General features: G+C 52.9%; 1 protein-coding gene and 1 long non-coding RNA gene across 7 annotated transcripts in view; one reads left to right on the forward strand and one right to left on the reverse strand.

Moving 5' to 3' along the window:
- The first annotated feature begins 771 nt into the window (after positions 1-771).
- The window catches only part of DOCK9 (dedicator of cytokinesis 9), a 262,679-nt gene continuing 246,090 nt past the window's right edge, over positions 772-17,360 (forward strand). For 4 of the 5 annotated variants that reach the window (XM_084767085.1, XM_084767065.1, XM_084767073.1 and 1 more), the window contains exon 1: positions 773-1,169. In XM_084767085.1, the coding sequence (XP_084623211.1) occupies positions 1,041-1,169 (129 nt within the window). In that variant the 5' untranslated portion in view covers positions 773-1,040. Of the gene's footprint in view, positions 1,170-17,360 lie in introns of all 5 variants that reach the window. The other variant, XM_084767070.1, reaches the window with a different exon arrangement.
- LOC311588951 lies at positions 13,815-16,285 on the reverse strand. 2 transcript variants are annotated; one of them, XR_014776373.1, is made up of 3 exons: positions 14,915-16,285; positions 14,494-14,571; positions 13,815-14,171 (listed from the first exon to the last, which is right to left on the reverse strand). It is a non-coding gene; the product is annotated as an uncharacterized lncRNA (long non-coding RNA). The 2 variants fall into 2 exon arrangements; XR_014776374.1 differs by having other exon boundaries at positions 14,494-14,576; positions 14,768-16,285.

A 17,360-nucleotide genomic window follows, 5' to 3' on the forward strand; every position in this document is an offset into this window, starting at 1 on the left:
CAACAAGCCTTCGGAAGCTGACCAGGCAGGTAAGACGCTGTCCATCAGGGCTGGTGGGTGTGGCTTGAGCAGCCGAGCCAATCGGCGGAGCCGCCCTGAGGCCGGAGAGTCCGCCCCGACCAGGCTACAGGGCATGCGCACAGCGGAGAGTAAGGCCCCGGTGTTTACGTGCGGGAGCTGGGGCTGCAGCCTCGTACTTCACGAGAGGGAAGGAAGATTTAGGGGACGGCAGGAAAGGCTGCATGCGGGAGACGGTGCTCTCGGAGCCACGCCTGCCACCAGCAGCGGCGCCCCCGGGGGTCCCAGGCTCGGCACACACAGCCCCGCTCCGCGGTGCCGCCGCTGAGTCACACCCGCCCCTTGCAGCCCGCTGTCCTCAGGCTGCAGCCGAGATAATCGAGGTCCAGGAGCCCGACTGGCGTCCACGGTGACGCAGCACGCGGGCCGAGGTCTGCCAGTCTCCAGGGACTTGAGTCTTCTCGGTGTCACATAAATAAAGACCTCGTTGTCCGGTGCCCCGTCCCGGGCATCATGGTGCCAGCGAGCCCGCACCTTCACGGGCTCCGTGAGGCCCTCACAGTGTCTCCGCGGACCCCGGGATCCAGGGTCTGTGCCCTCTGGGGCCGTGATTGTCGCCAGACTCCCGGGGCCGGTCCCTGTTCGCAGGCCCCGCCCTACCCTGCAGGCTCCGCCCCCACCGCCCGCCCCTCCCCCAGGTCGCCCCGCCCCTCCGGCAGGCCCTGCCCCGCCTCTCCTGAAGCTCCGCCCCCAGGAGGCGGCCGCGCACCGAGGTCGGTGGCATGGGGGAGCGGCGGCGGGCGCAGCGCGCAAGACTGTCCGGAACGAGCCGGGGCGCCGCCGCAGGCACAGGGGCCCGAGGAGAACACCTCGGGGCGTGACGCGGCGGGAGGGCGTGGCCCGAGCCGCTGCGCCCGAAGATCCCACAGGGACCGCCGGTTCCCGTGCCCGGGGCGCACCTGGCGGCGGCACGACCGGGCCGGACCGCGCGCTCCGGGGCCCGCGGCGTTGGCGGTCGGAGGATGGCGCAGCAGCCGCTCCCTCCGTCGGCGGCGGAGACTCGGAAGTTCACCCGGGCGCTGAGCAAGCCGGGCACGGCGGCGGAGCTGCGGCAGAGCGTGTCGGAGGTGGTGCGCGGCTCGGTGCTCTTGGTGAGTGGGGCGCGCAGGTGGCGGGCGGGCCTGGCCAGCGCCCCGGTAAATCCGGAGCAGGAGGGCGGGCGAGCGTGGCGCAGGGAGAGCTCGGAGGGGCCCCCGCGACTTCCAGAGTCCAGAGCTCGCCCTCCTAGGGCTGATCCTCTCCTCCTGGGAAATTCCTGCCCTCCGTCCGCTTCCCTGCCCCCACGTTACCTGTCCTCTGCGCACCGGGAAGTTTCGCTGTCCTCCACCGCGTCATTAGTGTTGGCGGCGGGGGGGGGGGCTTAGCAGGTGCCCCGCCACGCAGCGTGTAGAGAAGGTGGGGTCTTTCCCACCCAGCCGGCGCTCCAGCGTGGGGATGTCCCCGCGGATGCTTTGGGTGGACACATCTCTGCCCGGTGTCGGGGACTTGCTGGTTTCATCCTTGACGCAAATCGCTTTGGAGCCTGCGGATTTGAGGGCCAGTAGAGCAAGGCAAACCAAGATGATCCCAGTCGTGGCAGCCGCTCCTGGAGAGCAGGCCTCTGTGTACTGGGGAAGATGAAGTTTTAAAATCAACTTTTCCACAGCCAGGGACGGCCCTGCTGTCTTTGGAAAAGAGGGCACGCTCAGATGCTGGGCTCGTGCCTGGAGAGCAGCAGTCTGTGCTGCAGGGAGCACCTCCGGGCAGCTGGAAACTTTTAGCAGCTCTTGGCGTTTTGTTTTCTTGAAGTGGACTTGTTTGTGGGTGTGTTCCTTGGAACATGTGAGGAGATAATGGGTCTGTGGCCTTTGTGGTGCTGTGTGTGTGCAGGGTAGCCAAGGAGCGCCTCGCTTTAGTGGCAGAACGGTGCCTTCCTGGGCAGACAGGATTTTCAGATGATGCTGGTGGAGATTGGTGTTGATTTCCATATCCAGTTTGCTCAGTTGGAAGTTTCTGTCGTTTGCCAGCCTTGCCCAGCACACCCTGCCTTTCTCAAACTTCGGTTTGACCTGTGGTGAACAGGGGTTTTATTTTTCATTTTTATAGAAGTGGGTCAATTGGAAGGGTAGAGGAGACGCGGGGAACAGACCAGAACCCGGCCTCCTGCTAACTTTGAAGCTGCGGGAGAGAGAAGTGAGGAGGGTAAAACCGGCAACCTCTGTGCCCCTCTCTCCTCCCAGCTGGAACGGTGCCCGCTAATCTCCAGCGAGCTGCAGCCCTTGAATATCTGTGTCCTGTGTGAGGGTGGCCTGTCGACAGAGGTGACATGCCTCTGATCTCATGACACTGTAGTAGTATGCATTTTCCTTGGACACTCTTAAAAATAAATAGCCAGGCAGCTTGCTGATGTCTCAGCACCTTATCTCGTCTGTCTGTCCTGTCTGTCTGTCTGTGGTCATTTGTCTGATGACATCTGTGATGAAATACTTAGAAAATATGAGGACGCAATGGCACCTTGCTGTACCTTGCCAGCATCCTGGCCTGGGTAGAGAATGCAGTTCAGGGGTGGAGTCTGGGCTTCCAGATACTAAAAATTACCCATAAGTCTCACTTTCTACCCTCTCCCTCTCACTGTTCTGGTGTCTGCCAGGAGGTCACAGCAGGTGCACCTGTCACATAAATCCAGGCTGCTCTCTGGCCTGTGAGGGCCTAAGAAGGCGATCCAGAATCTCCCAGGAGACAACCAAGCCGGGGTGCATCCACACACGCTTAGACGAAGGTGTGGGTCTGTTCTTTGACCTCAGGTCCTCACAGCATACTGAGTGCTCGGTTTTCACCAGAGGACTCGTGGCGTGGTCCTGAAGGTGGCTGAAGACGGTTAGCTCTTCCCCGGCGGGACAGACTGATGAGTGAAACAGCTCAGTGCATAAGCAAGGCTGCGACGCTAAGAACTGTTAGTGTAGCCGGGTGTGGTGGTACATGCCTTTAATCCCAGCACTCGGGAGGCAGAGGCAGGCAGATCGCTGTGAGTTTGAAGCCAGCCTGGTCTACAAAAGGAGTCCAGGACAGCCAAGGCTACACAGAGAAACCCTGTCTTAAAAAACCAAAAAAAAAAAAAAAAAAAAAAAAAAAAAGAACTGTTAGTGTAGAAGTGACGTGTACATATACAGATTTCATTGTTTAGTAGATTCCCCCTGATTTATGGACTCAGATTTGTGGAGGGGCTTAAGAATAAATATTACAAAATGTGAGACTACTGTGGTGACCCCTTGTTTCATCTTCTGGAGTAAATAATTACTAAGGTTTTGCAAAATTTGGTTTATTGAACACCGCCCCCCCCTTCTCTCTCTCCCTTCCTTAGTGGCAACTGTGAGTCTCTGGCCTTTTAGCATATTTCACCTCTATTTATTTTTAGAAACTAGGGATAGTTTCTTACATGAGTGTAATGCTTTAAAAAAGTTCTTTTTAAATTTCATTTTGCTTTCTGTGTATTGGTTGGTGTGCTGGTTTCAGATCCTTTGGAACTGGAGTTGCAGACAGTTGTGAGCTGCTGCGTGGGTGCTGGGAACTGAACCCGAGCCCTTTGGAAGAGCAGATGACAGTGCTCCTAGCCACTAAGTCACCTCTCCAGGCCCTGTAAGGCTTTTTTTTTTTTTAAAACATGACACTGATGTGTTAATTTTTTTTAATTAAAAAAACTCATTTGGTTGTTTGCTTTTATAAAGACTCACAAAAGTGTACCAGGCCCTTTAAAGCACGCTCACTTCTTGGCCGGTCTGGAATGACCTGCAGTGCGAACAGACTCCATGAGGGCGCGGCTGGCTCTGAACCCTTGGAGCTGAGCAGATCTGAGCCTGGGCTGCAGCTCTCGCTCGGTCCCTTACAGGGTGCAGGCTTAGTGTGCAGGCCTCAGTTTCCTCACTGGCAGAGTTGCTGGGAAGATGAGGTGAGCTTCTCTGGACCTTGGGGCTCTTGCTCTGTTAAGCGAGGGTTGGGCTAGACTGTGCCTAGAGTCCCCTAGAAAAACCCACCAGGCTTTGATTCTAAGCGACTGTGAGCAGAGGGGATGCTGCTGGCAATACTCCTAGTGGAGGGAAAGTAATGTATGATTTTTGGTTATGACTGAGAATCTTCACAAATGAAAACTTTGCTTCTCGGGCCGTGGGTTTAACACACATGCTTGCCAGGCAGGAGTACCGGAACCAAGTCCTGCTCAGGGTTGAATTGTGACTGCCTAACTCGGGGCTGTGTAAAACACAGCATTGCAATGGCCCAGATCTAAGAGGTGGTATGCCTTTTTTTTTTTTTTGAAAGATTTGTGTAAGTGCCATGGCACTTTGGCTGGGTTTGCAGATGATCTTACACTTGGATAGTGACCTGTCACAGTTCATCTGGGCGCCTGTCCCTATGTCCTTCCTGGTCTCATCTCCCTACGTTTGTTTCTGCTTCTGAGTCTCCTTGGATGTCAAGCCCTTGCCAAGGATACTATTCTACACCCCTCTGAGATAGAGCCCCGTGAAGCGAAGTGACCCGGGTCAGGCCATCCCTGTCTCCTTTGTGTCACTAGAGAAGGAAGGTGGGCCAAAGGCGTGGGGAGATAATATCCTGCCCTCTGCGCATGAGGCCTCCCTCGCTCGCCCAGTGTTATATGAGGAAACCTGAGAGGGGAGTTAGGGGTGTTCTTTGAAATCCCCAGATAAGGTGAAAAAAACAAAACACCAAAAAACCTCCTTTGGCTATAACTTTAAATCAGATATGTCAGGCCAGCCTGACAACTGAACTGCCTGTGCTCCCGCCCCACTCCCCACCCTGTCACTGGTCACTGTCTTTCTCCACCCTCTGCTGGAGTCCTAACAAAGAGAAGTGTCCCCAGAATCCAGGAAGCAGGGCAGAGGCCATCCAGCTAGCTAACCACCAGCGGCCTCCATGGCTTCAGTTCTGGCCCACGGGGATGCTAGAAGCAGTGTGGACGTGAGTAATGCCCTGAATTTGGTTGAATGGGGAGGAAAGAATCTGTGACACTGTCACCCACATCCTAGATGTTTACTCTGAGCCTGGGAGCAGGGAGGGTGCTGCGGCAGCAGTTCTCTGTCTTTGTTAGCGTGTGCATCCTGCAGAGGCAGATGCCGCCGTACCCTGGGGTAGGATGGACGGTGGTCAAAGGTCCACTGTTGAGAAAAGAGTCAGGCTGCTGTGCTGGTCCATACCTGTATGTAACCCAGCACTCGGGAGGCTGAGGCAGGAGAAGTGCCACGAGCTTGAGGCTAGCCTGGATTATAGAAGGTGAGGCTAGCCTGGACTGTAGAAGGTGAGGCTAGCCTGGACTGTAGAAGATGAGGCTAGCCTGGACTGTAGAAGGTGAGGCTAGCCTGGACTGTAGAAGATGAGGCTAGCCTGGACTGTAGAAGGGGAGGCTAGCCTGGACTGTAGAAGGGGAGGCTAGCCTGGACTGTAGAAGGGGAGGCTAGCCTGGACTGTAGAAGGGGAGGCTAGCCTGGACTGTAGAAGGGGAGGCTAGCCTGGACTGTAGAAGGGGAGGCTAGCCTGGACTGTAGAAGGGGAGGCTAGCCTGGACTGTAGAAGGGGAGGCTAGCCTGGACTGTAGAAGGGGAGGCTAGCCTGGACTGTAGAAGGGGAGGCTAGCCTGGACTGTAGAAGGGGAGGCTAGCCTGGACTGTAGGAGGGGAGGCTAGCCTGGACTGTAGAAGGGGAGGCTAGCCTGGACTGTAGGAGGGGAGGCTAGCCTGGACTGTAGGAGGGGAGGCTAGCCTGGACTGTAGGAGGGGAGGCTAGCCTGGACTGTAGGAGGGGAGGCTAGCCTGGACTGTAGAAGGGGAGGCTAGCCTGGACTGTAGGAGGGGAGGCTAGCCTGGACTGTAGAAGGGGAGGCTAGCCTGGACTGTAGGAGGGGAGGCTAGCCTGGACTGTAGAAGGGGAGGCTAGCCTGGACTGTAGAAGGTGGAGAGCCTGTCCCAAAAATCATACACCAAAAGATTTAAGGAAACCGCGTGCAGGGTGGACACGCTTGTGCACACCTTTAGTTCAAGCACTGGTGAGGCAAAAGCCGACTGATCCGTGAGTTCCGGGCAACCACAGAACAGGAACTGGACGCCCCCAAAACAAGCATGCGGAGTTCTTTACAAAGATGAGCTTTTATTAGCTCAGGGTAGCAAGGACTGGCTGCCTTGATAACCTCAACCTGGAGACTGCGTTTATGCAGCAGGCGTGGTGTTCTCAGGTATGAGTGTGAACTTCACTCGTAGCAAGGTCACCCCTGTAAGTGGAAAGACTGGGCCTTGAACCCAGGCCTGAAACTTCTCACTCTCAACCCTTAGCTGCTCTGATTGCTGCCTACTGCCGCCCCACCCCCGTCTTACTGTGGCACCTGTTCTGTGTCACAAGTGCCGTACAGTGGACTGCCGGTGACCTCGGACAGTGCCTGTCCTCTGCTGTATTCTGTAGGTCAGTCTCTGTTGTAGTGTTGCTTAAAAATCAAAACAAAAAACAAAACAACACCCAAATAAAACTCTCGAGTGCTGAGAGAGATCATTCCCCAGGGATGCGGCCCCTAATTGGTTATACAGTGCCAGTTGCACGGTCCTGACGTAGCACAAATACAGGAAACGTGAAATGGACCGAGCAGGTTACTGTATGTATCGATGCATGTATACACGTGTGTAATGATACTATGAAGAGGTCTTGAATTTGAGAAGAGATGAGAGGTAAACATGAAAGGGTTTGGAGGGAGGGAGGGAAGAGGGGGAAGTGATGTCATGCTCTAATTGTAAAATATTATGAATCATTTTTTTTTTCGAGACAGGGTTTCTCTGTGTAGCCTCTGCCTCCTGAGTGCTGGGATTAAAGGTGTGCGCTACCACACCTGGCTCATATTTACGAATCTTAGACAAGTTTTAAAAAGAAAAGCACTCCAGTAAAAATAAGAAAAAGTCATTAATTATTAGGCAGTTTCCCAAAGAAGGGACCATAGTCAGCCAATCTATAGCAAAACAAAACATTTATTATTGCTTTAAAAAATTATTCAAAATAAGATACCATTTCTGCTTGACAGATGTGCTAAGACAGGAGATATATTTTTAGGGGTGGGGTGAGCAAGCACTTTGGTTGGCTGTGCACTAGACAGCTGTAGGGTCTGTGCTCACATGGTATTTTATGAGCCCCGGGTCTCCTGGAGCTGTAAGATGATGGATCCTGCAACCTCTTTGCACTTTGATCTGTGTGCGTATCTGAAGAACCTTAGCATGCTCCCGTCCCGTGGCCCAGTAGTTGGATTTTACAGACACATCTGCCCTGAAATGTGCAACGGAGTCACGGTGTTGCTCATCCAGGGCAGAAAGTGTGAAATGCTGACCATGAGCAAGCTGGGTAACGGTTTCAGTGGTCTGATACAACGTGGGCCACTGGTGAAGCTGCTGAAGCTTTGCGTTCTAAGAGCACTTGAGAAGGCTCTTACATGGTGGCACGGACGGTCATGGTGGCTCAGGGCCTGAGGCCTTCTGGTGGTGTTTGGTAACACCCTCGCGTTGTTGCTGAACCACATCCAACTTGAAGAAGAGCGCTGAGCTTCTGGGGGCCCAACGTTTCATGTGTGAAAGTGGGTGTGGTAGGCATGCAGTGGTGTGTGTAGTAGCGATATTGTGTGTGTGTTTGTGTGTGTGTGTGTGTGTGTGTGTGTGGTAGTAGTGTCTGTGCATGTTATAGTGATTCATAGAGTAGTTGTGTGGATTACAGTTGGAGTTCCCAGAATACTGTCTGATACATGTAAGATTTAGTACATGTGGAAGGTTGGAGCTAAAATCAGTATTAAAGGAAACAAAATCCACGTTGGGATATTTATAAGTACGAGCCAAGATCTGATCTTACAAAGTTTATGCAGTGTGGTAGCGAGCACCGGGAGGGATATGAAGAAAGACCATGTAGCGACAATGTATGTTTATTCTGAAGAAACTCAGATTAAAAAAAAAAACACACACGAGTTTGGGCAAGAGCTGTCCCGTGTGACGGGGGATGTAGTTTCCTGAGAATGACACTGAAGAAGGTGTCCTGGGGTAGCACCGTCTTCTCTAGCACAGGTGGGCGTGGCCTGTTGCAGCCCTCAACGCGAACTGGAATGCAGTGTGGGGATGGCTCACGGCTTTTGGTAATGGGGTTCTGGGGGTCATATTTGGTCTTTTTATCCCCGTGTCCTACAGTTTATGCGATTATTATTGCTGTTTTGAATATGATCGGCAGGAGGGTGTGCTGTGCTGTGCTGTGCTGTGCTGTGCTGTGCTGTGCTGTGCTGTGCGGTGCCGCGCAGTCAGCGGTGCCGCATTTCCATGGTGTCTGCAGGAGCCTGGCTAACTTCATTTCTGCTGTGTATTTGAGCACCTGCAGTTCTACGTCACCTAGAAAAATGAAGTCGCTCATATTGAACAAACCGGGGAAAGAAAGGCTGAGCTCCTGGGAGCTGCTGAGAGGCCAGCTGGAGCCTGTCGCCCAGGCAGTGGCCTCCGTGGCCCCTGGTTGGTAGTTCCTGACCATGGGACTGTTGCTATTAAATTATCATTAGGGCCTATTAATTTTTATTAATTGTCTAATAATTGCCCCACGTCAAGCTCCACTTGTTGGTTTACCAAGAGGACTAACAATGTTCATTATCAGGCCTATACTTATTATTATTACTGCAGTATAACCCACGAGCAATCAGTTAAGACACAGATACCTGTTATATTTTAAAATAGCCTTAGTTAACCTGGGGCAGGGCAGATATCAATCCCCTAAACTACTTCCCATAGTGGAGCCGTTATGGGATCCCTGCCCCAATCCCACGCCATCTGCCTCTAATAATTCCTATCAAGCTCCCTCCCATCCGTAATCCCAAATACTTGCTAATGTTCTTCATCTGGGCCAAATCTCCATCCACGCCAGCCATGTGTTTCTCTTCCATCTAACGCATGGCAGCACAATCTTCTTCTTGTGTTTTGTTTTTTGTTTGTTTTGTTTTGTTTTTCGAGACAGAGTTTCCCTGTGTATCCTTGGCTGTCCTGGACTCACTTTGTAGACCAGGCTGGCCTCGAACTCACAGCGATCCGCCTGCCTCTGCCTCCAGAGTGCTGGGATTAAAGGCGTGCGCCACCACACCTGGCACAACCTTCTTCTTTCTCTTTTGGTCTCTCTCCTTCTCCCAAGATTCCCTCTGACTCTCCAATCCCGACATGGTAGCCACATCTATCCTGTTTGCCCTGCCCAGGTGTAAAGGCTTTTTATTAATTAGCATCGAAATACATCAGACCAACCCCCAGCACGGAACCTTCCTTTGATCTGTGAAACCTGCTTTCTTGCTCACTTCCTGGGTCGGCCTACAGTGTCCTCCCCACCCTCAGCTTCTGGGCCTCTGTGATGGACTTCTGTCCCTCATCCTGACACCACTGGCCTCTGACCTTTTCTGGGATGTTTTCTCTTCCTGCCTACGCCCCTACTGCTGCCACCATCGTCACTGTGGTGCTGCCGTCCTGTGCTCTGCCGCGGAGCTCAAAGCGCTGTTGCTCACCACTGGCCTGTGCAGTCTAATCTCCTCCCTCATTGGCTTCCCAGCTAAGCCTGGCTTCTCCTTTATCTTCCGACCCCTATTCTTGGCTTTCTTATCAGTTGGCAGCTTTTTAAAAATTAATTAATTAATTAATTTATTTATTTTCTGGTTTTTCGAGACAGGGTTTTTCTGTGTAGCCTTGCCTGTCTTGGACTCGCTTTGTAGACCAGGTTGGTCTCGAACTCACAGTGACTCGCCTGCCCTGCCTCCACCTCCCAAGTGCTGGGATTAAAGGCGTGCACTACCAGTTGGCAGCTTTTATCACTTGGCAGTGATGGAACATAAATTCTCACTTTTCTTCTCAAGTCAGAGTCTTTTTTACATTTTTTGTCTTTTTTTTTTTAAGACTTATTATTATTTCACTTGGGAGGCAGAAGCAGGTTGATCGCTGTGAGTTCGAGTCAGCATGGTCTACAAAGCGAGACCAGGACAGCCAAGGCTACACAGAGAAACCCTGTCTCAAAAAACCAAAAAGAAAAAAAAAAAGACTTATTATTTATACAGTATTCTACCTGAATGTGTGCCTGCAGGCCAGAAGAGGGCACCAGATCTCACTATAGATGGTTGGGAGCCACCATGTGGGTGCTGAGAATTGAACTCAGGACCTCTGGAAGGGAAGTCAGTGCTCTTAACCTCTGAACCATCTCTCCAGGCCCCCGCCCCCTTTGAGGCAAGATCTTGCTCTGAAGCTCAGGCTTGACCTGGCACCCAGTGTAGTCTAGGCTGGCCTCAAGCTCAAAGGCCATGCTCCTGTCTCAGCCTCCTGTGTGCTGGGATCATGGGCGTGAGCTACCATGTCCTACAGAATTTTTTTCCCCTCAGAGACTAAACAGATTCACTAAAGATTAATGCAGCTGCCAGGGCTCTTTGCCCCTTGGAGTCTATCCTAAAGCTCTGTGCTTTGTTTGACATACTGTATTTTCAAAGATTAAAAAGGTTTATCTTTATGTGTATGGGGGTTTGTCAGCATGTATGTAAGTGTACATGCATGTAAGTGTACCTACTGCGTGAGTGCCTGGTGCCCGCACAGGTCAGAAGAACGCATCCACTCTGGTTCTTCAGGACCTTAGGTTAGAGCCAGCTGTGAGCCACGGTGTCTGTGCTGGGAACTGGGCGTGGGGCCTCTCTCTGCAAGAGCAGTAAGCGCTTAGCCACCGAGCCATCTTTCCAGCCCCTAGAACTTTTGTCTTGCGGGAAGACGCATGTCCAGTCATGTGCATAGAGAGACGTTCTGAGGAAGGATGTTTACCATGTTAAAAACAGGTTGTGTCAGTCTGTGCACAGAACAACTCACTAGGAAAAGCAGCGACATTTTGTCTGTGACAACCCTGGGCGAGCTCACAGACTCGAGCATTGGCCAGCGCTCTTCGCTGCAGGACTGGACTAAATGTTGGGCGCGTCTTCCCTGCGCAGTGTGCTGGCGGTGCGGCATGTTTCCTGCTCCCAGGGCAGCGTCCTGGCTGTGGGTGCAGCGGCTGCATGGTAAGGCTTAGGCTCAGGGCCTTCAGTCAGCTCTATTTTGTTTCTTCATCTGGAGGCTGCACACCCTAAAAGCACTTAGCGAGCAGCTGCCTAGTGAGCACTTAGCGTGAGCACTGGAGTGCGGCTTGGCATGCAGTGAGTGCCCGCTCAGTGCTTGCTGCTGTCGGTCCTGAGGGCAGGATAAAGGGTCCTTACGCATGCGGCGTGTGGAGAACACTCCTGGCGCGGCTGTGCAGTATGAAGGATGAAGCGGGAGATAGGAGTACACGTAGCTGTGCCCTGTGACCCGTGTGCAAGAAAGGAAAAGCGGGAAAAGGCAGGGGTGTGGCTCTTGGCGTGTTTGAAGGTCCGTTCCTTAGTACCCTGTCAAGGATGTGTGTCTTCAAGCCTGTACAGGTGTGCATGTGATGTGTTCCCGAGGTGAGGACATGTGTGTGTTTTGGAATTGGGGAGATTGTTGAGTTGGTAAAAAGTTTTGCCATGTGATCCTGAGGACCTGAGAGACAGTGTGTGGTGGTGTCTGCTTGCAGTCCCTTCCTGGGGAGGGTCTTTGGTGCTCATTGACTTGATAGCCTTTTCTTTTTGGTTTCTCTGTGTTACAGCCCTGTCTGTCCTGGACTCTCTTTGTAGACCAGGCTGGCCTTGAACTCACAGAGATTTGCCTGCTTCTGCCTCCCTGAGTGCTGGGACCACAGGTGAGCGCCACTGCGCCCGGCCCCTGACAGCCTTTTCTAATTGGAGAGTTTCATGTCCCAGGAGAGAGCCTGTCTCAGAATAGAAGGCAGTTGGATCCTGAGAACATTGAGGTTGTCTTCTGTCTTCACATGCACCTGCACAGCTTGAAAACACATGTCCACACCCCCACATCCACAGCCCCCTGTGCCCCCCACATCCACACCCCCCATATCCCCCCACATCCACACCCCCCATATCCCCCCACATCCACACCCCCCATATCCACCCCCACATCCACACCCCCCATATCCACCCCCCACATCCACACCCCCCATATCCACCCCCACATCCACACCCCCCATATCCACCCCCTACATCCACAGCCCCCCCGTGCTCCCCACATCCACAGCCCCCATATCCACCCCCCACATCCACACCCCCCATATCCACCCCCCACATCCACACCCCCCATATCCACCCCCACATCCACACCCCCCATATCCACCCCCTACATCCACAGCCCCCCTGTGCCCCCCACATCCACACCCCCCATATCCACCCCCCACATCCACACCCCCCATATCCACCCCCACATCCACACCCCCCCTGTGCCCCCCACATCCACACCCCCCATTTCCACCCCCCACATCCACATACCCTCATCCATACCCACCCACTCAGCTGAAGACTGGGGGCACAAAGTGACTTATTTAAGTTCACACAGCTAAAATTTATCTCTAATTTTTCTTCTGGCAGAATGGCTAGAGACTTCTCATATCTGTAAATTTTTTTTTCTGTAAATTTTTATATGGTTTTTTCCCTCCTTTTTTTTTTGAGACAGCCTCACACTGTTGCTCAGGCTGCCCGTGAACTCACTATATAGCTCAGCTGGGCTCAACCTGGAGGCAGTCTCCCTGCCTTAGGCTCCCAGGTGCTGGAATTGTGAGTGAGCTCCATACCTGGACGAGATACCAATTTAGATCAGAATTTTGTGAGATTCAGTGCTGGACTGGAGTCCTGTGGGAAGTCCCTGGAATTCTCTGGGCTGACAAGCCTGTGGCGCCGGGACACCAGCGCACTTAGTCACTTAGACCTTATCTGGTCTAGCTTCCTAATTTAGAGTCCAGAGGGGTCTGTTATGGGCAGAGCTGCTCCCTGGCCATAGCTGGTGAAAGGCAAAACCAGGACCTGCTTAATGGACTCCTGGTCCAGCGGATCTTCCTCCTGACGTCCTCATCTCAAGTAACTTTACAGACCAGGCTAGTCAGATCATAGCAGAGCATGAAGCATCTGCACTCCAGATCTTCTCTCTCTCGTGTGTGTGTGTGTGTGTGTGTGTGTGTGTGTGTGTGTGTGTGTGTGTGTATGATTCACCCCAAGGCAGTTTGAAGGTGAGATTTACATTCATGAGTCTTGTTTTGTTTTTTGTTGTTGTTGTTTTTCGAGACAGGGTCTCTCTGTGTATCCTTGGCTATTCTGGAGTCGCTTTGTAGACCAGGCTGGCCTTGAACTCACAGAGCTCTATTTGCTTTTTGCCTCTTGAGTTCCAGGATCCAAGGTGTATGCTGCTATGCCTGGAGTATTTCTTTAAAAATTTTTATTTTTAGTCATGTGTGTGTGTGTGTGTGAGTGTGTGTGTGTGAGTGAGTGTGTGTGAGTGAGTGTGTGAGTGTGTGTGTGTGTGTGAGTGTTAGGTATGTATACGTGAGTGCAGGTGCCTCAGAGACAGAGGTGGTGTGTGCCTTGGAGCTGGAGTTACAGGCAGTTGTGAGCTGCCATTGTGGGCCTGGACGAGCTGCATGTGTGCGTAACTGGTGAGAGCCTCTCCAGTCCCAGATGCTGTGTTTCTGAGACTGTGCAGAGGATGTATTTATGTAAACCTGTCATTCTAGTGCGTTGCTGTTTTCTTAAGTGGAAAGCAGAGTTCCCATGGTGAGACATAGGCGCCGTGAAAACATAGGATATCAGTTCTTTATAAACTATTGTCTTAAATAAAAGTCCACAGATGGTGTCATCTCTTAGGCTAGTTTTTACTTAGGCTTTTACTATGTTCATTTTGCATTAAAAAAAAAATTTTTTTTTTCAAGATAGCTCTGGCTGTCCTAGAACTTGGTTTGTAGACCAGGCTGGCCTTGAACTCACAGAGATAACACCAGCCTTTGCCTCCTGAGTGCTGGAATTAAAGGCATGTCACCATGCCCAACCACTATAGCCCGTTGTTGTTGTTGATGTTTTTAAAGCGTGGTGCTGGTGTACTAAAAAGCTCCCTGGTTGTCGCTTGGAGATAAACGGCAGCTTTTCCTTCAGAGAGCGGAGAGTGCTTTTTGCGTCGATGGCTTCCTTCAAGAGTCCTGTTGGCAGTTTCACACTATGGAAGGAAGAATGGAGGTTGTGACCAGCCTGGGCCAAATCATAGGGGAACTGAACTCAGCTTTTTGGGAAGTGGGAGATTAAGTTTATAATTTTATGAATACTCGAAAACTCGCTGGGATAATTTGAATGGGCAGCGTGTGCGTGTGTGCCTGCGCATGCGTCTGTGGGCCTGCGCATGCGCGGTAGCTACCGCCCCAGGCGCGGTAAGTTTGGTGCTCCCTGGGCTAGGTGAGAGAGGTATTAAGTACAGCCTTAGATTTCAGCCATGCATGACCAGAACCAGGAGGGCGGTAAGGCAGGAATCTGAGAACACCCACCGCTATCGCGCAGGCCCGGGGAGAGTGTAGAGTGTAGCTTCCTCGCTTCCAGATAAACCGTCGCCGACAGATGAGACTCTTATCTCCCGTTATAAACCATCCCGAAAGAAAGGATTAGCAGTGAACCATTAGGGGCCTCCATTTATTAGGGAGTTTTAATAAGCCGCCTAGCTAGCCCACCCAGCCTGCTCAGCGCGCAGCATTGGGCACCTCCCCCCCCCCCCCCCATGCTCTCCACCCTTAGCCCTGCAAGGCTGATATTCAAGATTCATACCGATGTTGTGAAGTCAGTCATCTTGATGGAGCTCAGTCTCCCTCGCTCACTCCCTTTCCCCCAGCTTAATCTGGAACTCACTATGTATCCCAGGCTGGCCTGGGACTCCCGCCCTCCCTCCGTATCCTGTGGTGTCCTGGGACTTACAACTGTGGGCCACCATGCTTGGCTTCCACTCTCATCTTAAAGGGAAAAATGAGAAGAGACCTTACACACTGCAGACTCATAAAGCCAGCCACGTAGAGAAGGTTACACCCCGGAGCACAGTCCCCTCGGTGATCTACTCTACAAACGCGAACAGAAACGTTGCCTTGCGCACAGGGGCCCGATTCTGTGTGCATACGACTTCCGTGTTTGAAAGCACAAGCATAGTCCCGCGCAGACGGATGAGTTACAGACCTGCGATGTGTCGTTTCCTTTAGGATTCTGTTGCTTCACGTGATTGCAGACCTCGTGTCCGTGAAGTACTGCCTTCTTTGGTACTCGGATGCCATGCTGCTGCTGCCTCCCAGTTAATACGCTGCAGTGATAACCTGGGGCCTTTCCCTGGGGGGCAGGGGGGAGGATGGGGGTGTGGGGGGGATGGGCACATACTGCCCCGGCTCCTTCCAGAGCATGGCTACTTCCTTCCTCTCCCACTGGGTTATTTATTCTCGACTCTCCCTTTCTACTGAGACATTTGCGAAGTCTGGAAGAGAAGTACTTGAAGAGGGAATTGTTTAGTGGGGAGCTGTGGGCATTCACCCCACAGGGACGGATGGAGACTCTGGTCTTAGTAGGAGGGAGTGAGGTGCGGCTTCCATGGCACCGTTTAAGGTTGCCTCGCTGTGTGGGGATTCCATAGGACGGGGTTTGTCTGTGAGCTGTTCCTAACTGACTGGTGCTGAGTAGGTACTGAAATTAAGAACAGATGTCCACAGGGAGGGTGTGGTACACACCTTTAGTGCCAGCAGTTTGGAGACAGGCAGATCTCTGTGAGTTCCAGGCCAGCCTGGTCTGCATAGTAAGTTCTAGGCCTGCCGGGGCTGTGGAGAGACACCCTGTCTCAAAACAAAACAAACAAAAGAGAGTTAATGCTTAGATCCTTGTAATTTGTTGAAACTAAGAAAGGGCTGGACTTACATTTCGTATGTCTTTTACTTTACTTAGCTACTGTTTGTGCTTTATAGAGGTGCTGGTCTCCAGAGGACTGACGGAGAACATGGCTCTTCCCCACACTCAGTCCGCAGAGCGCTGCTGCAGGCTCCTGGGGAAGCCGGCAGGGGGTATTTTATTTGAAGTGGTCAGTCTGGGCAGCAGGAGTTCGTGCAGAGGTGGGAGGCATCTGTGGTGGACAGCCCTAATGGCGTGGTCTCTGGTGGCTTGAAGGGAGTGACAGAGTACAAGCAGTGTGTGGACCCATGGGTGCTGCCGTCAGGTCAGGCCCAGCACCAGTGTCTGGCTGGTAGGGAGGGGTTTCCTACAGTCTGAGGGGGCCCGCTGGGCCAGCATGGCCATGCTGTTGGGCTAACTAGCTGTGAACAGGGCCAGCACGCCATGCTGTTCGGCTAACTATCTGTGAACAGGGCCAGCACGCCATGCTGTTGGGCTAACTAGCTGTGAACAGGGCCAGCACGCCATGCTGTTGGGCTAACTAGCTGTGAACAGGGCCAGCACGCCATGCTGTTGGGCTAACTAGCTGTGAACAGGGCCAGCACGCCATGCTGTTCGGCTAACTAGCTGTGAACAGGGCCAGCACACCATGCTGTTCGGCTAACTAGCTGTGAACAGGGCCAGCACGCCATGCTGTTCGGCTAACTAGCTGTGAACAGGGCCAGCACGCCATGCTGTTCGGCTAACTAGCTGTGAACAGGGCCAGCACACCATGCTGTTCGGCTAACTAGCTGTGAACAGGGCCAGCACGCCATGCTGTTCGGCTAACTAGCTGTGAACAGGGCCAGCACGCCATGCTGTTGGGCTAACTAGCTGTGAACAGGGCCAGCACGCCATGCTGTTCGGCTAACTAGCTGTGAACAGGGCCAGCACGCCATGCTGTTCGGCTAACTAGCTGTGAACAGGGCCAGCACACCATGCTGTTGGGCTAACTAGCTGTGAACAGGGCCAGCACACCATGCTGTTCGGCTAACTAGCTGTGAACAGGGCCAGCACGCCATGCTGTTGGGCTAACTAGCTGTGAACAGGGCCAGCACACCATGCTGTTCGGCTAACTAGCTGTGAACAGGGCCAGCACGCCATGCTGTTCGGCTAACTAGCTGTGAACAGGGCCAGCACGCCATGCTGTTGGGCTAACTAGCTGTGAACAGGGCCAGCACGCCATGCTGTTCGGCTAACTAGCTGTGAACAGGGCCAGCACACCATGCTGTTGGGCTAACTAGCTGTGAACAGGGCCAGCACACCATGCTGTTCGGCTAACTAGCTGTGAACAGGGCCAGCACGCCATGCTGTTGGGCTAACTAGCTGTGAACAGGGCCAGCACGCCATGCTGTTCGGCTAACTAGCTGTGAACAGGGCCAGCACGCCATGCTGTTGGGCTAACTAGCTGTGAACAGGGCCAGCACGCCATGCTGTTGGGCTAACTAGCTGTGAACAGGGC

Source organism: Acomys minous, assembly GCF_964271855.1.
Source record: "Acomys minous genome assembly, chromosome: 18".
NCBI classification, from domain to species: Eukaryota; Metazoa; Chordata; class Mammalia; order Rodentia; family Muridae; genus Acomys; species Acomys minous.